Source organism: Galleria mellonella, unplaced genomic scaffold (genome assembly GCF_026898425.1).
Source record: "Galleria mellonella isolate WM207_F2 unplaced genomic scaffold, CSIRO_AGI_GalMel_v1 utg121, whole genome shotgun sequence".
Taxonomy (NCBI): domain Eukaryota; kingdom Metazoa; phylum Arthropoda; class Insecta; order Lepidoptera; family Pyralidae; genus Galleria; species Galleria mellonella.
In genome coordinates this window covers 593,288-617,692 of record NW_026441983.1, presented here as the reverse complement: position 1 = coordinate 617,692, position 24,405 = coordinate 593,288, and the positions used below count along the sequence as shown (strand labels likewise).

Genomic DNA, 24,405 nt, shown 5'->3' with positions numbered 1-24,405 from the left:
GACTGTTTACAGCCGTCATCACTGACTGCATACGTCATCACTGTCTACATACGTCATCATCATCTACCAACATCAACACTAGGATAAATGATGTGGCACTATTTAGCGAAATAACTGTTTTATAGACTATCATTACATAAAATTATAATAATTACGACAAATTTATTAGAAAATTACTTCAAATTAGTCCTTACAATAAAGTTTTATGTTGTGTAGAATTATAGATACGAGTACTTGTATCTCTATTTTAAATGCTTGAAGGAGTGTATAATACTCGCCGAACGATTTATGGCCGATTATAAATTCTAGGCTTACGTACACTGGAATTTATTATATTTGTAATCACTTATGATAAATAAAGAACTTTTGAAAACAAACAAAACAATAAAGTTTTCGTTGTGATATCAAATTGAAATTTTAACTTTAGAGATAGGTTTACAGTAATGGTGCTTCAGAATTGGCCCCACTGTCTACAAACATCAACACTATCTACAGACGCCTTTACTATCTAGAGACATCGTCACTGTCTATATATGTCGTCACTATCTGCAGATGTTATCACTGTCGACAGACATAATTACTGTTCACAGACGTATTCACTGCCCACAGACGCCATCAATGTCTACAGACGTCGGCACTGTCTATAAACGTCATTACTGTCTACAGACACCTTTACTATCTACAGATATCTTCACAGTCTGCAGATGTCATCACTGTCTATAATCGTCATCACTGTCTACAGACGCCTTCACTGTCTACAGACGTCGGCACTGTCTATAAAACGTCAGTAATGACAGTAATGTCTACAGACGCCTTTACTATCTACAGACATCGTCTCTGTCTGCAGATGTCATCACTGTCTACAGTCGTCATCACTGTCTACAGACGTCATCACTGTCCACAGACGCCGTCATTGTGTACAATCATGATCACTGTATACAAACGTCGGCACTGTCGTCGGGAGTGAATAAATTAGGGTGTTGCTTGGCGACGTGCGCGCGCAAGTACTTGCGGCTGTAGACGCGGCCGCACGCCGGGTGCGGGCAGGCGGCGCGCGCCCGCGCATGCGCCGAGTAGCGGTGGCGGGCAAGATGGCGGCGCGACTTGAACAGCTGATCGCACTCGGTGCACTGTTTTTTTTTTTTTTTTCTTTTTTTGTGGCGTTCACCCCGATATTAGGGTATTTTGCCAAGAACAAAACGGGGAAACGATAATAGTAATAAAAATACCTAACACAAACGAATTTAGAAAGGATAAGGATTAGGTCTAGGATATTTATAGGATATGAAACATATACTTGTACATATGAGAATATACTTATAAATATATAGGAAAAGCAATTGATGCAACTATAAATGTATTCATGTAATATAACTAAATCTTAATATTGTTATCATATATATATGAAGATAGTATTTTATAGATAATAGGATCATTGGAAGAAAGTAGAGTAAGAATAGAAGTTGGGAGTGGAACACGGATGGATCGGAGATGATTAAAAAGGGAGGTGTGGTCAAATTTAGAACATGAGAAGAATATATGATTCAAGTCCGCCACTTCAGCACCGCAATTACACGACGAACTTTGTACAATACCAAGCTTGTATAAATGAGAAGGTGTGCATACGTGACCTAGACGCATACGAGTTATAATAGTTGTTGCGGTCTTTCCAAGCTTTAATTTACAAAACCATGGTTTGAAAGGAATATCGGGTTGTATAAGGCGATAAAATCTTCCTTTTATTGTACTTGTTTTTTCCCAATATTCCTTCCAGGCATACCTTAAATATATTTTTGGGAGACAAGCTAGGTCACTACAGTAATTATGATACGGATACATATCACCACAAGTTACAGCCTCTCTTGCAATAAGGTCAGCTTTGTCATTGCCGCTAATACCACTGTGTCCTGGTAACCAGGCAAAAGAAACGGAATAACCTCTCAACATGCAAAGATAAAGACTTTGTCTTATGTCACAAATAATGGGATAAACTGGTTTTGATTTAAACGGATATTTGGCTAGAGCTTGCAAAGAGCTCATAGAGTCAGTGAAAACTATTGCCTTATGTAATTTCATTAAAAGTATATATTCTACAGCTTTTAAAATACCATAACATTCCCCGGTAAAAACTGAAGACTCCGGTGGAAGTTTAATTTTTTGAACGATATTAAATTGTGAATGAAACACACCCACACCTACACAACCGCTATTGTCTGGTTTTGATGCATCAGTAAAGATGTAGTGCCATTCATTCCATTCAATGTCAGTTATAAACATAAATTTGGCATTCAATTCTGAATCATTTTTTAATAACCCAAAATCATATTTAATATTAGGAGATAAAACTAAAGATTGATATGAGCATTTATAAATGGGAAAACAGGACGATGTAAAAGTGGGAGATTCTATGGATTTATATTTTTCATAACTTTGTATTAAACATGGAGGTTTTTTATGTTTCCAATAAGATGAAGACGAAATAAAGATATGTAGTTGAGATAACTTTTGAATAAGCGGATGATCAGATAATTGTAAACAACGAAAAAAGAAGCGATCAGATAGATATTGTCTTCTTAAAACCAAAGGTGGATCACCGACTTCGAGCTGTAAAGCATTGATTGGACTTGATTTCATTGCTCCAGAGATAATCCTCAAGGCCTTTGATTGAATTAAATCCAATTTCTTAAAAGCAAATGAACTTCCTGGAGCTAACAAAAAAGTTCCATAATCAATGACACTCCTTATAAGACCATTATAAGCAAGTTTTAGTGAAACGGGATGTGCTCCCCACCAAACTCCAGCAAGGCACCTAAGAATGTTGAGGTTACGCTCACATTTCGTAGAAATATAATTACAGTGGGACAGACCTGTTAATTTATTATCTAGCACGATACCTAAAAATTTAATTTCAGTCTTTATAGGAATGTATGAGTTATCATAAAGCACCTTAATTTGTTGCGGTGATCTCATTCTTGAAAACAAAACTACACTACTCTTGGTTACAGAAAGATTAAGACCATTTGCATCTAACCACGTTTTTAACAAATCTAATGAATCAGATAATTTGGCAGAAGCAGATTCTATGGACTTCGCAATAAAATATAATAAAAGATCATCAGCATATTGTAAAATTTTGACGGATTTATCAAGGAATAATTCTAGATCGTATGTGTATATGTTAAATAAGATTGGACTGAGAACAGATCCTTGTGGAAGGCCTTTCCATACTGTTCTAGATAATTTGGTATCTTCATCTAAATTCATATATATTGTTCTTTCTGATAAAATATTAATAATGAAATTAGAAAGCATTACCGGTACATTTAGAGCTTGTAATTTAGTTTTTAAAATAGAAATTATTACATTATCATAGGCAGAATTTATATCTAAAAAGGCTGAGAGGATTGACAAATTTTGTGAGAAAGCTATATGAATATCTGAAATAAGAATGCTCACATTATCTAAGGTGCTCTTACCTTTCCTAAAACCAAACTGGTTCGGGGATAGTAAGTTATTACTTTCTAAAAACCATTCTAGACGGTTTTTCACTAAATGTTCAGCTAGCTTTAGTAAGACAGAGGAAAGTGCAACAGGACGGTATGATGATGGTTCAGAAGGTGGTTTATGAGGCTTTAGAAATGGTATAATAATCTGAGACTTCCATGAAGTAGGTATATTTCCCGAAATAATTATGGAATTAATTATATTTAAAAAGTAAATTAATGTCGCATCGCTAGCATTTTTAAAAAAGGAATACGGTATACCGTCTTCTCCCGGTGCAGAGTCTTTAATAGAAGCTAGAACACCTTTAAGTTCTACTAGAGTAAAAGGAGAGTCAAGTTCGAATAATTCGTCAGAGACGGATAGAGAAATATTGTAAAGGCATTCCGGCACATAACTAGGAGCAAGACGATCTAAAAATTTATTCGCTAAAGTTAAATCGAGTGCAGAACGTGATGTATGATCACTAAAGGCAGATCTGAATCTTTTAATATTATTCCAAACGACTGATGAATTAACTTCTGGACAGATAGAAGAACAAAATCTTCTCCAGCCTTCTAATTTCTTTTTTTTCATTAGTTTTCGAGTAGAACGTGAAACTGCGGTGTAAATTTCAAAATTTTCTGGTGTCATGTAATTATTATAATTTTTTTCAGCCTCTTTACGATTTTTAATTGCTTCCGTACAATCTTTGTCCCACCAAGGTGGCGAGGGAATTTTCCCTGAAGCACTATTTTTAACAGGAAATAATAAATCAGCAACCTCCTTCATATTTATCATCAAGTCATTACAACATTGATGTTCATTTCCATGGTAAACAATAGGTAACTCCGATATTTTATTATCTAAATATTGTTTGTAAATATTCCAGTCTACATTTGATAAATTATATTTAAGCCGAGGACCACTCTTTCGACTTGAGGGAATGGAAATTGGAAAAGAAAGAATGAGGGGAAAGTGATCGCTTCCGAAAGTAGAGGAATGAGGATACCACGACAGTGAAGAAGCTAAATCAGAAGAACATATTGAAATGTCAGGAGCACTAAACCCTTCATTCGGTGCAGTTCTACGTGTTGGTACATCTGAGTTAATAATACATAAGTTGTAAGTGTCAATTATCGTCAGGAGTTTTCCACCATAAAAATTAGAAGTAGAACTGCCCCACGATTGGTGTTGAGCATTAAAATCGCCCATTACGAGAAAAGGTTTAGGTAAAATTGAAAATAATTGTTCTAGTTGTGAATATATTTGGCATGTAGGATCAGGAATATATAAAGTAACAAAACAGATACCATTTATAATTATAGCAGCTGCATTAATGCCGCTATATACAGGAAGCGAAAAAGAAGAAAAAGGAAGGGAGTTTTTGACCAATATGGCAACACCGCCATATCCGTCAGCTCTATCATCACGGAGACTTATAAAGCCTGAAATCCTAAAAGGATATCCTGGCTTTAACCAAGTCTCTTGGAGAGCTATTATAAAAGGATTATATTTATTAATCAAATAAAATAAGTCTGATTTCTTGTTTGTTATGCTACGACAGTTCCACTGAATTATTAGGACTTTGTAATCCATTGTGAGAAGTTAATAATTGAGAAAATACATTGTAAATGGCATCGTTGGACGGTGGTAAAGTTGTTTGTATCATCTTCGATTGCGATAACACTTTAATAAGCATGAGAATAATATCAAAGATGGATTGATTATTGTCAATATTATTTGATGATAATGCACAACCATTAGAGGGAGCAGGAATATTATATTCCTTAACTATGGCTTCATGGGCAGAACGATCATATCCTTGTTGTGCTTTTTGAGGAGAGCGTGGTTTAAGTGTAACTGTTTTTTTATGTGATGATTGAATATGTGGTAATGATGATTTCTCTTTGAGGAAAGAAGATTGAAAATGAGATTTATTGGACGGAGATGATGATGTTAATACATCTGAATATAGTTTAGAAGTGGGAGGATGAAATTTTGATGCTTCAGCATAAGAAACACAACTGTGGGCCATTGTTTCTTTAATGGCTTTCTGACGTGCATATTCAGGACATTTCTTACTAATTGCTGAATGAGAACCATTACACAAGATACAAGAAACATTTTCCTCATCTACTTCACATTTATCACCTGTATGATTTTGCCTGCATTTATAACACCGAGGATTTGAACGACACTGCATCTTGACATGTCCGAACCTACAGCAGTTATAGCATTGGATAGTGGGGTAAATGTACAAATCTACAGTTAATGATGTGTAAAACATAAATACTCTTTTTGGTAATATTTGTCCATCAAAAGTAATAACAATGGTTTCAGTATTAATAAAACTTGGTTGTCCTTCATTAATGGTCTTTTTCTTAATTCTTCTGGTTTTTAGAATTCTCCCACAACCTATAGGTACTGATATATTTTGGATTACTTCCTCTTCTGTCCAATCTTTAGGAATACCCCTCACAATTCCCATACGGGTTACATGGAAAGAAGGTATAAATGCCTTAAAATTATGTGTTTCTAAGTGACTATTATTTAAAAATGCATTTGCATTTTCAAAATTTGAGAAAGAAAGCGATAAACGGTTTCTTCCTATTCTTTTGAGGCTACCATTCACTATATTATTTATCTTATTAGTGTGTAAAAAGCGACCAAATGCAATAGGATGTAATGTAGTGTTATCATTAGGATGTGTTTCATTTTTTTGTACATGAACGACATAAGGAGCTACATCCTCGGCATTGTACAAAGTTCTGCTTAAAGTACTGGGTGGAGAAGCAGGTTTAACAGACTCGGTATTATTTACAACTGGTATTGATACTAGAGTTTGATTCTCATCCTCAATACATTGACAATCACTATCTTTAATTTTAGATTCGAGACCTTTGGTGTGCCTCCTTCGTTTTTTATTGCAATGTTTGCAAATGCGACGTTCGCCACGTACTCGCTTACGTTTAGAACTTGCAACGCTAGAACCATCTGTGTCCATACTAGATTCACCCAATATATCAAAACTATTATTAAATGGGATAGTTATATTTGCAGACACCTGGGGGGTTGTCCCCCCAGGGTCTATAGGTGGATCCATAATGTCTAATTAATATAGGTAATTTACTTACCAATATTTACAGCAACAAACACTATTACTACAAAATATACAATTATATATACAATCTAATACACAATATATAAATAAAACTAATCCTTATATAATTAAAAATAAAATTAATTTAAAGAAGATCAAAAAACACTCCCGCTTTTTTAAACGTTTCCCGCGCTTTTTCCGGTGCACTGTTGACGATACAATGCAATTTGAAATGGCATCATGTCTATTAAAAACAAACTTCTATAATACAGTTCGACATCTTGTGTTTGCGGCGATTTTAAAATGATGTAATTTATTTTAACTCATATTAACACGGTTGATAAATATAAATAAAGATTGTTAGTAATGGGGAAATTAATACCCACTATTAATATACGCTGTGAGGTCGGCCTCGATCGAATTAATCTTGTTGAATCCGTCACGATGCGCTAACTGACCTGGTTTCATCCTCACTTATCACCACTTATTAGTGCCCCGCCAGCGTATATCGATAGCATAGGTGGGGTTACCAGTGCATTACCGTACATTAGACAAATAAAAACTTTCCGCCATTTTAAACCGGCGGCCATTTTGGAGGGTTTGCCAATAATTGCCACGCTTGTCAGACGGATTGATAACCACAGTTAGGCTTTGGTGATGTTTTAAAAAAGACGTCCATCCCTCGCTCTCCCTTAATCACCTCTTACGACACCCACGGGAAAGGAAGAGGTGGCCCATTCTAAGCAAGGAGCTACACGGTAAAAACTACTATATGCAGTGACAATTTTAAAATTCCGCCAAAGGTACCAAAGGGAAACACAGAAGTCGTTTGCTTGGCCACCTCTGTTCCATTCGTGTTTCTACCGTGAAGCAGTTGTGTTTGCATGGCTGTGTTTCGATGGCGATATGGCAGTGAATTTACACGATACAGAGGAATAACACCTTAGTCCTCAGAAATGGCAACGCATGGCGGGTATCATGGGCCAAACAGTATACTCTGTTATGTCCACCGTACTGCTCATGTCTATAGGCGACGGTTACACCTACGTTGCATAAAAAAAGGTACATACTTGTACAGTGCCGATGTCTCTATGGCTCTCTAGGTGCTGCACCAGGCATCGTCTGCTATAGTAAGACGCCCCACAATGGTCGCACACGAATGGCCTTTCACCGGTGTGCACTCGCCTTTCATGTAACTACAATTTTTAGGTCTTCAAAAAGAACTCTTCTCGACTCGGTTATATATTTTTTAACTTATCATTATTTAGCCTTATTTAATATAAAATTGTAACTCATGATTATAAAAAAAAACCTACCTTAAAACCCTATTCCTTCATTATTTTCCCGCCCCGTTTTCCATCTGTTATAAGTGACATATTGGCATTTAAAAAAAGAGTATATTTTGCTTCGAAATGCAGTTTTTTATCACACAAAGAGGAACGACAGCTATAAACGTAACAAAATCGGTATAGAAATAAGACCAACACGCGAGTGAATACCTCTAATCTTAGATTTTCTTGGCAATTTGAATTAATTGACAATGGACTAGTGTTGCCCTATATGTCACTTATTACAGATGGGTAAATATTTATTACGTTTAAAGAACGTTTATTTTAATGCAAATAAACAAATATGAACTACGGAAAAAAAAAATTGTGACAATGAACCATAATGGTATATGTATTTTCTTCTATTATTACGTAATTGGGAGGGAGACTTTGTACAAAAGTCGTTTGCTTGGCCACCTCTGTCCCATTCGTGTTTCTACCGTAAAGCAGTTGTGTTTGCATGGCTGTGTTTCGGTTTGAAGAGTGAGATATGGCAGTGAATATACAGGGTACAGAGGAATAACACCTGAGTCCTCAGGAATGGCAACGCATGGGGGTATCATGGGCGAAACAGTATACTCTATTATGTCCACAGTACTGCTCACGTCTATAGGCGACGGTTATCACTTTCCATTAGGGGGGCCGTTAGCTCGTTTGCCATTCTAAGTTGTAAAAAAATGTCATAATTTTAACAGTATTACTGTACAATGCTTGGGCCGAAAAGAAAACATTACGCACTTCAAGTATTTAATAAGTAGTAGTAAGTATTCAGTAGCTATTTCAATGTCCTGTCTCTCTCACTCACCGCTAGTTGAGCGTTATCCAGAGCGAGATAGTCGCAGTGTTTACAGGCCAGCTCTCGTCGCATACCGTGATAGGAACGACAGTGGCGCTTCAATTGTGTGGAAGATATGAAACTTTTCCCACAATACTGTAAAATAAGTGGCATCGATAGTTACTCATTGAAAAAAAAATACTTAATCGTGTTTTAAATAATAATGATAATTAAAATATATAAAAAGGAACTAACTTCACACATAAATTTGAAGCCCAAATGTAATTTCGCGTGACTGATAAAACACGACCATTTACTTACGGACTTCTTGCAAACTTTACATTTCACAGGACCGTTCGCGTCGAAATCACCATCGACTAAACTCAAATACCTGTCCCTTTTCTCTTTCCGTGTCACTTTTTCGCCTTTTACATTTTTTATTTTAGATTGCACAGTTTGTTCCTTAGCCTCATGCGGTTTTGGCGGGAAACCGTCCTGATTTTCCTCTGTCAACCTGTCAAATTCTATTTGAACGTTGAATTCTTTTAATCCACTGTAATTATTGTAATCTTCCGATGAATTATAATCAAATGTATCAACATTGTTTAAGAGTGTTTGTACTTCATTGTTCGTTCTATATTTTTGTTTCCTCAGCTTTGTATCACATATGAAACTTCTGTTCCGGAGGCGCAATGCACAGTTGACTAAATAAGTGCATTTCTCGCATATATTTTGCGGTAAACCATCATTGGGTTCGATCTACAATACAGTGGTAAGAAATAATTAATATACAGCTAGAAACTAGTCTCTCTTCATAACGTAAGCTATGGGGTGGGTTATTTTCTTCGTTTCTAACTTAACCTAACCTGTCACTCGTTGGGCGAAAGGGATTGTTAGTAATGGAGACTGAGAATCCTATTGCTAGCAATATACCCAACCAGGTCGACCTGCTTGCGGTTCCCCCTGGAAACTATCATGGTTAATTCCTGATGAATTCATCACGATGGGCTAACTGGCCTGTTTTCATTCTCATCGATCACCCTTCACTGGTGCTCCGCCAGCGTATCCCGTTAGCGCAGGCGGGGTTACCATACCATTTTCACCCATCAAAAAAAAAACCTGTCACTCGTTGGGGGAAAGGGATTGTTAGTAATGGAGACTAAGAATCCACGTCGATCTTCTTGCGGTTTTCTCTGGAAACTATCATGATTAATTCCTGATGAATTCATCATGATGGGCTAACTGGCCTGTTTTCATTCTCATCGATCATCCTTCACTGGTGCTCCGTCGGCGTATCCCGTTTTTTTTAACGGGTGATAATGGACTGGTAACCCGACCGCGCTATCGATATACACCAGCGGGGCACCAGTGAAGGATAATATGTGAAGATGACGTAGGTCAGTTAGCCCATCGTGACGAATTCAACAATAATTGTTCACGATGGTTTCCAGGGGAAAACAACGTCGAGGTCGTCCTAATAAATTGCTAGCAATGGGGCTGTCAAACTCCATTGCTAACAATCCCTTTTCCCTAGCGTATACCGTTAGCGCAGGTGGGGTTACCAGTCCATTTTCACCCATCAAAAAAATCTGTCACTCGTGGAGGGGAAGGGATTGTTAGTAATAGTTCCCATTGCTATCAATATACCCTATCAGGTCGACCTCCACGCGGTTCCTTCTGGAAACTATCGTGACTAATTTATCGTTGAAATCCTCACAGTAGGCTAACTGACCTGCCTATTCATCCTCACCTATCATCTCCCATTGATACCCCGTAAGTGTATATTGATAGCGCAGGCGGTGTTACCATTCCATTATCATACATTGAAAAAAAAACACGTAACTGCTTCACAGTAGAAACACGAACGGGACAGAGGCGGCGAAGCAAACGACTTTTGTACAAAGTCTCCATCTGGTAATGGTCTTCTATTTGGTTCGTCGTTACATATATTTTTTTAATTTTTTTTTTATTAAAATATTTTTTTAATTTTTTTTTTTTTTTTTATTTTAATCTATTTTCAACTTCTTTTTTAATAGATATCTACATCTAGATGTTATTCTCAAATAATGTGTTGCGGATGGCTTTATTGACATCTGAACTCTATTATTGACAATGTTGCTGTAGTTTTTAATAGTATTGTTTAATTTTATGTTTCCTTCACTTGTATGACACATTTGTGCAAACTTTAGGGGCTGTTAAGTTATTATTTAATTATGTATTGTTATAGCTGTCTGCCTTAAATAAATAAATAAATTACTGAGATATAGAAATGAGTATAGAAAAATTTAAAGTTCATAGCTTATGTTTAACATTTAGATAATATAGTATATATAATATATTATAATTTTCGTCAGCTAATTGTCAAGTTGGCTGACTCGTTCCCTTATCAGTGTTCTATATACGTACGCACACAATGCACCTTGACGTATCTATATTTAATTGTTCAATAAATAAAATGAGTGTTTACGCAATAAAAAGATGCAGAAATTATAAAACAAAATAAATATAGCAGTTATAAAGGAATCGCTCGTAACTATTTATCACGTGAAATTGTATGAAAAAGTTGATTGTCTTTTCTGGAAGTATTTGTATGAAGACTATCTATATTATCAAAGGTTTAACAATACAGTATAGTATAAAAAAAACTCACTTTGAGACCGGTCGTTAGTGACAATACAGTGGTGTATCTCTCACTACGTTCCGTATCACTAAATATTGGGCCCAAATTGTTCTCAGCGAGACATAACCTACATACGTCTTGACATTCGAACATAATTTCTTAGTTTTAATATTGTTACGTTTTCTATTCGCTTCACGGTAACACAAGTAAGCGAAAATTCCAAAAGTCGAGTATAGCCTGACAACTTGTTTATGAATTTTTTTTTGTGATATATTTACGGCTTTGGATGTATCCTTTTAGTCCATGTTTAATTTCTTTTACTTTCATTACAGTGCTTGTTTATGACATGTCAAATAGTGATGCGCCGAGTCCAGCAGATTCGAATACTGACTCGATGGGGGGAATGGAATCGTTAGTAATGGAGACTAAGAATCCTATTGCTAGCAATATACCCAACCATGTCGACCTCCACGCGGTTCCCCCTGGAAACTATCATGGTTAATTCCTGATGAATTCATCATGATAGGCTAACAAGCCTGGTTTCATTTTCATCGGTCACCTTTCACTGGCGCCCCGCCAGCGTATACCGTTAGCGCAGGCGGGGTTACCATACCATTTTCACCTATCAAAACAAAAATACTAACTAATCGAGTTAGTATTTTTGTTTTGATAGGTATTTGATACTCAGTATGGAAAGTCGTTATTCGAATACGACAACATAACCTTCAAGAAAAGAGCATATTCCTTTTTAAAAGGCCGGCAGCACACCTGCAATGCCGTTGGTGTTGCGGGTGATCATGGGCGGCGGTAGTCACTTACCGTCAGGTGAGCCGCATGCTCGTTTGTCCCCTGTGTTGTAAAAAAAAAACAGGTTTTTAGTACTGTATGTGAATTCACTACATGTTACTACATACGAATAGTATTCTTGTACATAAGCTTTTTTTTATCTTTCTGCTTCATCGATGCAGGTAGTGAATTTACACGGTACAGAGGAATAACACCCGAGTCCTCAGGAATGGCAACGCATGCGGGGTATCTTGGGTGTAACAGTATACTCTATAAGCGACGGTTACCACTTTCCATCAGGTGGGCCGTCAGCTTGTTTACCATTCTAAGTTGTATAAAAAAAAAACTGAGACAAGGAGATTGTCACGAACGTCACTATTTACTTTCATACAACTACGAAGGTTTGAAACAGGTTGATAGCCTACAGGACAAATACGGAATTTAAGTACATATTTTTTTTTACTGAGGTAGTTTCCTCGAACCCCCTATAGAAGCTTCTGACCCAACACATTGAAAAACACTAGACTTTTTTAACATGTGCGAGCTGTGACAGACCGATCGTGAACGACAGTGTTGCCAGACGTAACTTTTAAGTTATCTTATTTTTTGTAAACAGTATATATTTATTATATTTGCAATAACGTCGTCGAAGATATTAATGCAGTGTTTCCCAACCTTTTCTGTCCCATGCCCCACTTAAACATTTCTAACATTTTTATGCCCCCATACATAATTTTTCCCGACAAAGTTTACTTGACGACTCTAATCGCCCAGTTGTCGGGAGGAAAGGGATTGTTAGTAATGAAGACTGAGAATCCCATTGCTAGCAATATACCCTCTTTCTGGAAACTATCATGCTTAACTCCTGATGAATTCATCATGATGTGCTAACTGGCCTGTTTTCATTCTCATCTATCACCCTTCACTGGTGCTCCGCCAGCGTATCCCGTTAGCGCAGGCGGGGTTACCATACTATTTTCACCCAGCAAAAACACTAGGGGTGTCACGTGCGCATTGTCGACCCTGAAGAAACCTTAATACAACCTTTTTGAAGAACCCCATACTGTTGATAATGGTATTGAAACAAAACCAAATATTTCATTTAAACATTTTATTTTTAAGTTAATAAATAAACTATATACATATCTAAGAATTAAAAAAATGACAATTTAATAAATAACTTATTCACAATCTATAACTTCAACCCGTGTCTTGTGGAGGCTGGCAGAGGAGTGACACGCCGGCATCGAGTCCCACATTTTTCTTTTTTATACAACTTAGAATGGCAAACAATGTCTGAATGAATGTCTATACGCGACGGTTACCAGTTACCATCAAGTGGGCCGTCAGCTAACAAGCTGGCGGCTAGCTGGCTTTATACCATGGTAAACATGCCATTCTAAGTTGTATAAAAAAAAAATACATTATGTTTAAAATGAATTATTCTTAACATTGTGTTTGTGTACAATAAATAATAAAGAAATTGTTTTTTTTTTTTATATATTTTGCTTTTTTTTTTATTTTCATTCTTTTATCTCTTTTCACTGTGCATGTCTGTTGTTATTTGTGTGCTGTGAGGAATCCAAATAAATTATTTATCTGTCTATATTTCTATATTAATTAATTAAAAAGTACTTGTACCATCCATATTGTTTTAAACAACGGCATAAATCTTAGATTACAAACTATATATAGATTGGTAATGTAAAAGAGAAAAGAACATAATGAGTCACATGTTAGAGCGAGATAGAAAAGTAGGGCATTCAACTGCACAATATAAGCTCGATCGACCACCCCGTGGTCCCCCCTGGAAACCATCGTGCTGAATTCCTAGTGTACTCGTCACGAGCTGACCTGCCGACATCCTCACCTATCATGTGTCCCTGGTACTCCGCCAGCGTATACCGATAGCGCAGGCGGGGTTACCATTCTATTATCATTTATTACAAAAAAAAAAAATATATTAGCTCGAAGCTGATTTGACAAGAATATGAACAAAATAAATTCTTGTTATTTTTAAATTTGGAACAATAACTAGTTTTAAGCGGTTAAAGCGTGTTGTGCCTGGATATTAAATACATTAGGCACATTTTATTCTCTGCCAGCCAGCAAGTGCTGTGAGTCTGTAATGAATCTGACATCATTCCAATTTACTTGGCAACAATAATTATTTAGACAGTACTCCACAAAAAAAAAAAAAAAAAAAAAAAAAAAAAAACTCGAATTTAATTGTAGAAAGACCGGTTACTTTTTATTTAAAAACTAAACTGCCGAATATGCTATGATATAATTTTTACAGGAACTATAAGTATATCCTTTCAGATACAAAAAAAAAAAAAAAAAATTCGTTTAGAAACTTACAGATTAGATAGAAGAAACAGATATATTATAGATGAGATGACATAAAAGAAAAAAAAAATAAGTCAAGCACTTCCTTCTTGCAGTCATGGGCGTTGGTTGTAAAAAAATACCATAACATTTTACGATTTGTTACAGCGTTTCGCCCTTTTGATGGCGAAGCAATAAACTGAGTCGTGACCATTTTGCGTTACTGTGGCACACTCACAAGAAATTGTGTAACCTCTTTTGACCATTTTTTATTTTAATTTTATAATTTTTTTTTTACCATTACATAACGGTAATGTCAATTTAATACTGGGTCAACCTGGCAGTCGCAATGCAAGACGACTATATCCGTGGGTAGAGGTGTCCCTGACGGACTGACAGATTGACTTTCAGACAATCTCTATGAGGCTGGCATAGTCACTCCGGTGTACTAAAGCCTCGACAAAAATTTGATTAAAAAAAAAAAAACCTCTTTTTTTATGTATATCTTATATTTTATTTCTTTAAATAAGTACCAGTATCTATTATTTGTGTGCTGTAAGTGATGCAAATAATTTATCTATCTATCTATCTATCTATTTAATAGTTAATCACTGAAATAATTTCAAAATGCTGTCATTGTGAGGTGCGACAATTTATTCAGTTTGTTCTTTTCGGTTTTGGTTGTAATGTTTTGTGTATTTGTTTGTAATGTTTTATGTATTTGTTGTAATGTTTTATGTATTTGTTGTAATGTTTTGTGTATTTGTTTGTAATGTTTTATGTATTTGTTGTAATGTTTTGTGTATTTGTTTGTAATGTTTTATGTATTTGTTGTAATGTTTTATGTATTTGTTGTAATGTTTTGTGTATTTGTTTGTAATGTTTTATGTATTTGTTGTAATGTTTTGTGTATTTGTTTGTAATGTTTTATGTATTTGTTGTAATGTTTTATGTATTTGATGTAATGTTTTATGTATTTGTTGTAATGTTTTGTGTATTTGTTTGTAATGTTTTATGTATTTGTTGTAATGTTTTATGTATTAGTTGTAATGTTTTATGTATTTGTTGGTAAGCGTGTTGAGTCTCCCATCCGAGAAATAGGTATTGGCGACCCGCGCGCATGCTAAAGGTAAATAAATTAAGGGCCCGCCTGAAAATCAGCGCTATATAAGTACATCTCGCTGGAGCTGTACATATATATAGCAACAGCTGAGGCGGCTCCAGCGACCAGCAACATTAATTGTTCTTTTTTTCTTTTTGTTGTTTTAATTTTTTATTTTCTTAATACTGGTGATAAAGGTTATCTATCCATCTATCTGTATAAATTTACAAGCAATCGTTCTGCCGATGCAATGACTTATTTAAAAAATCGGCCACAATAAATTGGAATTTGGAGCTGCTGGGTGTACTTAAAAAAAAAAAACAAAACATATTGCTATAGTATTTATAAATTTAGAACTCAACAGTCGAGGGATGGGTTGCAGCGTCCCTCTTAAAACATCACCAAAGCCTAACTGCGGTTGCCAACCCGCCTGCCAAGCGTGGCAACTACAAAGCACCCCAAAGAGGAGGCTTACGTCCAGCAGTGGACAGTCAACGGCTATTATAATAAATAATAATTTATAAATGTACACAACAAATTATGAATAAGCGTATAAAACAAATCATATAAACACTAGTTGTATCTCGCGACTTCACTCGTGTGACTCAGTACATAAAGTATCCTGTGTACTGAGTTAGGATGTAACCTATCCTCGTGCCAAACTTGTTATTTTTATTGTTTTATACAACTTAAAATGGCAAACTAGCTGACGGCCCACCTGATGGAAAGTGGTAACCGTCGCCTATAGACATGAGCAGTACCATGGACATAACAGAGTATACTGTTTTGCCCATGATACCTCCATGCATTGCCATTCCTGAGGACTCAGGTAATGTGGTCAATTCAACCAATGCAATGTATACTGTATTATTATTTATACCTAATCCAAAGGTTGCCTGCGAGAGATCGCTCTCAGCGATAAGGCCGTCCATTGTTCTCTCAGTGCAATATTTCCTTGTAATTGTTTGTATCTATAATAAGTTTACTATTGTAATCTTATGGAGGGAACAATAAAGAGTATCTATCTATCGAGTATCTAGCCCGTATCAAGATCTGGGGCGTGATTTTTGATACGGGATTTGAGGATTTGCATTAAATTTGGTACACGAGTAGGTTACATCCTTACTTAACACATAGGACACTTTATGTACCAATTCACACGAACAAAGCCACAGGAAACAGTTTACTATAAATAAATTAACTACATTTATCAATTTACAAACCAAGATTCCTATTTCCTTATATATATATTCACTTCAAACGTTTTCTTCATTCCGATATTACATATTGGATAACAGAAATATCTGTTATACCCGCCAATATATAGATATTATAACTATATATTCTTTAAATCGTCTATCCTTAATTAGCAGTAGGTGGAGGGAAGTGCTAATACTTCAATACTTCGGTACAGTAGCTCCATTGCTAATTATATGTAATTAGTCAAACTACCCCCTACCCCCCTCACCCCTCCAACACCACCCACCACTAAGAAACTACCGTGGTTTATTCGCCACGAGGAGCCAACTGACTTGATCCTCACCTATCATTGCTGGTGGATCACCCACTGGTGGTCCACCAGCGTGTACCGATAACGTAAGTGGGATTACCGTCCCATTTTCATCCCATTAAAAAAAATACAGTTCTGATTAGATGCAAGTCTATGATTGTAAATATTTTATTTTATACTACGTCAGGAACCTAACATTAATAAAATATGAACATAGACAACGTTTTAACCTGTGACGGGTGTGTAGTGCCCCTGGTGACCCCATGCCCCTAATGACCCTGGTAATTTAATACCCCTTGTGATACCATGCCCCTAGGAACACTGGCGATTAAGTGCACCTGGTGATCCCATTCTTCTAGTGACCCTGGTAATTTAATGCCCCTTGTGATTCCATGCCCCTAAAGATCCTGGTGATTTAGTGCCCCTGGTGACTCTGTGCCCTAGTGACCCTGGTGATTAGTGCCCATAGCGACGTATTCACTGTGTCTTACAGAAACATCCCATATGGTTAATTATAATCCACATACTATATTTATTAACAATTCATTTGTGTACAAAGTATATTTAGCAAACATGCCCGCCCCTAGTGACTAGTGCCCCCGTGATTTATTGCTGCTACTGATAGAATTCCCGGTGGCGTTTCCCTTGGCAACTATGCCCTCGTCGACCTATGCCCCCGGCGACGTTGTCCCCAACGACTTCTGCCCTTGGTGACATCGTCGCCGGTGACTTTATGCCCTTAACGACAGTACCCCCGTCGATACCGTCGCCAGCTCCTCGCGTCTGCTGCGTGGTGTCTAGGCGCGCAAATCATGCAGCTTGTCGCAGCTGGGCGTGCGCAGGCGCTGCGCGTCCGCGTACTGTTTCGCGTCGCCAAAGTTTCGCGCCTTCCACGCCGCGCTGTCGCGGTAGTTGCGCTCGCGCTGGCACGCGTGCCGTAGTCCCACTGTGGGGACACATGTAACACATTCAAATAACTACTGACAACCAGGGGGAAAGGGATTGTTAGAGAAACCACCGTGAACAATTCTTGTTAAATTCGTCACGATGGGCTAACTGACCTGCTTCATCCTCGCCTATCATTCTTCACTGGTGCCCCGCCGGTGTAAACCGATAGCGCGGGTGGGGTTACTATTCCATTATCATCCATTAAAAAAAATACGCATGGGTTGCCAGTGATGACCTATGCAATTAAAGCAATCTGTATCCACTCTACCCATGCGCAGTAGTTATGGAAGAAAGCTCACCAATATATTCCTCCTCGATGGCCATTTCCAGACGCCGCAGCGAGCCCTGATAATCCGTGTGGAAATTCTCCTTCACATAATACGGGACCTGTAACATTTGCATAAGTGTTTTTTGTAATTGGTATATATGTACATACTTAGAAGCATTTGGCGTTCCATTGTTCCTGCCTACCCCAGTGGGAGACAAGCGTAATATTACATTACTAGGAATGGCAACGCATGGCGGGTATCATGGGCGAAACAGTATATACTCTGTTATGTCCACGGTACTGCTCATGTCTATAGGCGACGGTTATCACTTCCCATCAGGTGGGCAGTCAGCTTGTTTGCCATTCTAAGTTGTATAAAAAAATTCATTCATTCATACTTATGGCCTTATTCATAAAAACTTGAAATCTATGCACATACACCGGGCCGGGGGGAATTGTTAGTAATGTGGACTACCAGTCCCATTGCTAGCAATATACCCTGGCAGGTCGACTACCACGCGGTTCCCCCTGAAAACTGTCGTACTAAATTCCAGGTGTATTCATCACGATAGGCTAACCGACTTGCCTTCTCTCAATCTCCCCTCAATTCCCCCACTGGTGCCCCGCCAGCGCATACTGATAGCATAGACGGGGATGGCATTTCAATTTGGTCTATTAACATCATCTAGACTAGTGTTTCCTAAACTTTTCTGTCCCATGCCCCACTTGGACATTTCTAATATTTTTATACCCCCCATACATAATTTTTCCCGACAAAGTTTACTTGACGACTCTAATCGCCCAGTTGATATTTTGGTAACGTCAAACGAAATTATACCTAATAAATATATACAGCATTTTTTTAATTTACTTTTTTTTTTGTTTTTTTTTTTTTTTTTTACAACACAGGGAGCAAACGAGCATGCGGCTCACCTGACGGTAAGTGACTACCGCCGCCCATGGTCACCCACAACACCTACGGCATTGCAGGTGTGCTGCCGGCCTTTTAAAAAGGAATATGCTCTTTTCTTGAAGGTTATGTTGTCGTATTAGTTCGGAAATACTGCTGCTGGAAGTTGAATTTGGCGCCGATATCTGATCGTAGCATTGCATTTAAATGGCCCGCAGCAAGAGGGTTAATACCGCTTCGAGTCCATTTTTTTATTGCCCTCCCCTTAAGTCACTAATTGCCCCCTTGTGGGCCTCACGTTGGGTAACACCGATCTAGATTCTTCCAGATATGATGATAAGGTAACGAGGCTCACCTTCAAGTTGACAGTCTCCCTAGGCACCGGGTACTTGGAGCTGGGCGTGAGGCTGAACACCGGCTCGCTGATGAAGAAGCCCGACATCATGGAGAGCAGCACGAGCACCAGCACGGGCAGCAGCTGCACGAGCCCCGCGTGCGCCTCGCGCGGCTCGGGCTCGCGCGCCCGTCGTCGCGCGTACACCGTCGGGCCTCCGCCGGGGAACGCTGGAACCAAGCGAACAGGTCGGATCATCGTCACCCACCAGTGCCTCATTAGTGTGTACAAGTTAGATTACCGGAATGGTAACCTATATTTACTTTACCTATTCCAATAACGAAGTATCAAGTTCACGATTTTCTGTTCATCCCAAAGGTTGACTGGTAGAGAATGTCGCCCTTCTTTGCATAACGGTGGAAATTTCCATCATAACATTGAACGCCCAAAAATTATACAAAAGACCAAGTTCACTTTAAGTTGATCGTGTCTGTATACCTTTTTAATGTCCGTTGCAGAGAAAAAAATACATAGCTGTCAAATTTATTTTTTTAACCATTTTTCCTTTAATTTTGAACATGAATTTTATCACCTTGATTTTTTTTTATACAACTTAAAATGGCAAACAAGCTGACGGCCCACCTGATGGAAAGTGGTAACCGTCGCCTATAGACATGAGCAGTACCGTGGACATAACAGAGTATACTATTTCGCCCATGATACCCCCCATGCGTTGCCATTCCTGAGGACTCGGGTGTTATTCCTCTGTACCCAGTAAATTCATTGTCATATCCCACCGTTCAAACCGAAACACAGCCATGCAAACACAACTGCTTCACGGTTAAAACACGAATAGGACAGAGGTGGTCAAGCAATCGACTTTTGTACAAAGTCTCCCTCTGGTTAAATATAGTTTCAGAAAAGTTTGTTTCCTAAATTTGCCCAACCAGAAATCGAAACCAAAACCTTATTTATTTTTATTATTGAAGGACAATCTTTTTTCAAACACAAAAACCTGTGAACACTGGTATCTTTCGACGATCTTTTGTGCTCGCCCTTTTAAAGTTCGCTGCTAATTCCCTATAAGTAATAGGAATGGTAACATGTTCTCTGTAGCGATGTTTTTATCTCCTCGCGATACAGAGTGTGTTTTCCATAGGAGATATATCGTGTATGTACAAGTGGGCTACAGCGACACATCCAGTGCTGCGGCGTTTCTTCCTCGTTGTGACAAAATCTGCAAACACTATTTGGGCATAAGCCTAGTTGGACCATGTGCTTGTTTAGTTTGCAGTGTCCAGCGAGAGCCCTTGTTAAGTAGCTTTATTTACTAACAGAAACATGTTTGCACTCACCGGTCGCTCCAAAGAACATGTTGAAGAGCTCCTCAGCTGTGAGATCCGATTCGAACCCTCTGGCATAATACTGGTGGTGGGTGTGCTGGGGCTGGACTGGCTCCTCGCCCCGCAGGTCGTACTGCTTCCTCTTCTCAGGGTCTGTGAGGATGGCTGCTGCATTTCCGATTGCCTGTGAAGACATTAATATGTTTTTGTTTTTCAATGGGTGATAATGGAATGGTAACCCCGCCTGCGATAAGCGAGAATGAAAAGGCAGGTCAGCCCATCATGATGAATACACAGAGAGAGACTTTGTACAAAAGTCGATTGCTTGGGTACCTCTGTCCTATTCGTGTTTCTACCGTGAAGTAGTTGTGTTTGCATGGCTGTGTTTCGGTTTGAAGGGTGGGATATGGCGTGAATTTACTGGGTACAGAGGAATAACACCTGAGTCCTCAGGAATGGCAACTCGTGGGGGGTATCATGAACGAAACAATATACTCTGTTATGTCCATGGTACTGCTCATGTCTATAGGCGACGGTTACCACTTTCCATCAGGTGGACCGTCAGCTTGTTTGCCGTTCTAAGTTGTATAAAAAAAAATGCTCAGCAGTGGAATGTTAAGCTGATATGATGACGATGTTTATGACTGATGATTGTTGACATGACTGAATAAATTCCTTAGTTTTTAATACCTGAATCAATACATAATGTATCCTATGTGTGAAGTCAGGATATAATGTACCCCAGTTGGGGGAAAAGGGACATTTAACAGCCCCATTTCTGGCAATATACCAGAAACCACATGAAGGTCAACCTGACCTCCAGGAGGGAAGGGATTGTTAGTAATGGGGAGGTTAGTCCCCATAGCTATCAATATACCTTATCAGCTCCACATCCACAGGGTTCCCCTGGAAACCATCATGACTAATTTATTCTTGAATTCATCAGGATAGGCTAACTGACCTGCCTTTTCATCCTCACCAATCATCTCTCACTGGTGCCCTGCTAGTGTATACCGATACCGCGGGCGGAGTTACCATTCCATTATCATCCATCAAAAAAGGCACCTGATCTCCACGTGATGTCTGCTGGACACCATCCTAATTAATTCTTATTGAGCCAACTGATCTGCTTTCATCCCTTACTGGTGTCCCACTAGGGTATACCGATAGCTCAGGTGGGATTACCACTTCATAAACAAAATTAAAGCTAGTAAATAAAAAAATAAAAAATACCTTAAAGGCCTCAGCGGCGCCGGGCGCATGGTTCTTGTCGGGATGAAGCTGCAACGCCAGTTTCTTGTAGGACTTCTTGATGTCAGAATCAGTGGCTTCCTTTGTTACTCCTGCAGATTTAAAAAATAAATATCACTTGGTTATATATAATAATTAATGTATAATATAGTAAGTAAGTAAGTAGTATAGTAAGTATAATAAGTAAATACTATTCCAGTACATCTATCTATCTTATATATTAATTTTCATTTAAGAGTTTCCTCTTGTCAGTGCAACTAATTCATGCATCCTCCTCCAGCCAGCTCTATCCCAGGCCATATCCTTTATCTCCCTACACGACATGACGCCTAGTGTTTCTTTTATCTGTCCCATGTAGTTATTCCTCGGTCTTCCTCTTCCTCTTTTGCCCTCCATCTTTCCTTCTACTATGCTCTTAAAAAAATCGTCATGTCGTATAAGGTGGCCCAGCATTTTGCCTCTTCTATTCTTTATTATTTCAACCAATGTTCTCTTCTCGTTTACTTTTTTTAGGACTTCCTTGTTCATTAGTTTTTCTGTCCAACTTATCCTTTCCATTCTCCTCCATGTCCACATTTCGAATGCCTCAAGCATCTTATATATGTGTAAGTATATTTGTTATTTATATATACAATGAATGCTCTATATATAATCAACTCATTTGAACCAATTTCAATAAAAAATTAAAATTTTCTTATTGGGAAGTAAAGTTGCTTATAGGGGAAAAAGGAGTATAAAAATACCATGTGGAAAATATTTTTACTTATTTCTACACAGTGTACTCAGTACTCATACCATTTTCACCCATCAAAAAAAATAACATAGGATTATTAAAAATATATTATTTTAATATTGGCAAAATTATGGGAACCCCGATAGAACCATAAAAAAAAATATGAAAAAAAAAATTACCGAGTATTTCGTAATAGTCCTTGCATTTAGTATTGACGCGTCGGACGGCCTCCAACTGCTCCTGTGTATACTCCCGCTGCGGGGGCTGGTGGGACGGGGTCTTCCTCTTCCGTACATTTTCCTCTGTGCTAGAACTCGGAGTGCTCGGTGGTGTCCGTTTACTTGCATTTCCCGACGACCCAGCGGCTCGGACGCGCGTCAACAACTCCTTAGCCCGCGCTGAAGGGTACAAACGCTCCGCTTTTAACAAAAATCTCTCAGCTTTCTCCGTGTCGCCAGCGGAAAAAGCATTTTGAGCTATATCAATGCACTTGTCAGCCTCGTCCTTGTTCCCTTCGATCGTCATTTTCGTGTTATTTTACGGTTTTCCCGCTGTATTCTATTGTGAAACTCGTTATTGTATGACGTGGTATACACTTTTAAGTTTTCTGCGCAAATCCAATTAACGTAAACAGCTTTGTGGACATTTGCAAGAGAGAAAATAAAAATATTAATTATTCAGCAACTAATGTCGAAAGAATTACGTAGGTAGGCACTGACTAGTGACAGACGAGGTGAGCTGATTCGAATACCTATTTTTTTTTTTTTTTTTTTCTTTTTTTGTGGCGTTCACCCCGATATTAGGGTATTTTGCCAAGAACAAAACGGGGAAACGATAATAGTAATAAAAATACCTAACACAAACGAATTTAGAAAGGATAAGGATTAGGTCTAGGATATTTATAGGATATGAAACATATACTTGTACATATGAGAATATACTTATAAATATATAGGAAAAGCAATTGATGCAACTATAAATGTATTCATGTAATATAACTAAATCTTAATATTGTTATCATATATATATGAAGATAGTATTTTATAGATAATAGGATCATTGGAAGAAAGTAGAGTAAGAATAGAAGTTGGGAATGGAACACGGATGGATAGGAGATGATTAAAAAGGGAGGTGTGGTCAAATTTAGAACATGAGAAGAATATATGATTCAAGTCTGCCACTTCAGCACCGCAATTACACGACGAACTTTGTACAATACCAAGCTTGTATAAATGAGAAGGTGTGCATACGTGACCTAGACGCATACGAGTTATAATAGTTGTTGCGGTCTTTCCAAGCTTTAATTTACAAAACCATGGTTTGAAAGGAATATCGGGTTGTATAAGGCGATAAAATCTTCCTTTTACTGTACTTGTTTTTTCCCAATATTCCTTCCAGGCATACCTTAAATATATTTTTGGGAGACAAGCTAGGTCACTACAGTAATTATGATACGGATACATATCACCACAAGTTACAGCCTCTCTTGCAATAAGGTCAGCTTTGTCATTGCCGCTAATACCACTGTGTCCTGGTAACCAGGCAAAAGAAACGGAATACCCTCTCAACATGCAAAGATAAAGACT

The 24,405-nt window shown here is 37.9% G+C and overlaps 2 protein-coding genes across 3 annotated transcripts; both read right to left on the bottom strand.

The window, feature by feature from the left end:
* Positions 1–50: 50 nt before the first annotated feature.
* LOC113513517 (zinc finger protein 420-like) lies at positions 51–11,567 on the bottom strand. Of its 2 annotated transcripts, none has more exons than XM_052899721.1 (5): positions 11,337–11,567; positions 9,008–9,445; positions 8,717–8,842; positions 7,654–7,779; positions 51–1,130 (listed from the first exon to the last, which is right to left on the bottom strand). In XM_052899721.1, the coding sequence occupies exons 1-5, from the start codon at positions 11,457–11,459 to the stop codon at positions 930–932; spliced, it is 1,014 nt and encodes a 337-aa protein (XP_052755681.1). In that variant the 5' UTR covers positions 11,460–11,567; the 3' UTR covers positions 51–929. The 2 variants fall into 2 exon arrangements, with proteins under 2 accessions (XP_052755681.1, XP_052755677.1); XM_052899717.1 differs by having other exon boundaries at positions 8,942–9,445; positions 11,337–11,566.
* Positions 11,568–13,188: 1,621 nt separating this feature from the next.
* Positions 13,189–23,548, bottom strand: LOC113517872 (dnaJ homolog subfamily B member 14). Its single transcript, XM_052899725.1, has 6 exons — positions 22,999–23,548; positions 22,069–22,178; positions 20,848–21,019; positions 19,514–19,722; positions 18,280–18,367; positions 13,189–17,978 (listed from the first exon to the last, which is right to left on the bottom strand). The coding sequence occupies exons 1-6, from the start codon at positions 23,342–23,344 to the stop codon at positions 17,830–17,832; spliced, it is 1,074 nt and encodes a 357-aa protein (XP_052755685.1). The 5' UTR covers positions 23,345–23,548; the 3' UTR covers positions 13,189–17,829.
* Between the last annotated feature and the right edge of the window lie 857 nt (positions 23,549–24,405).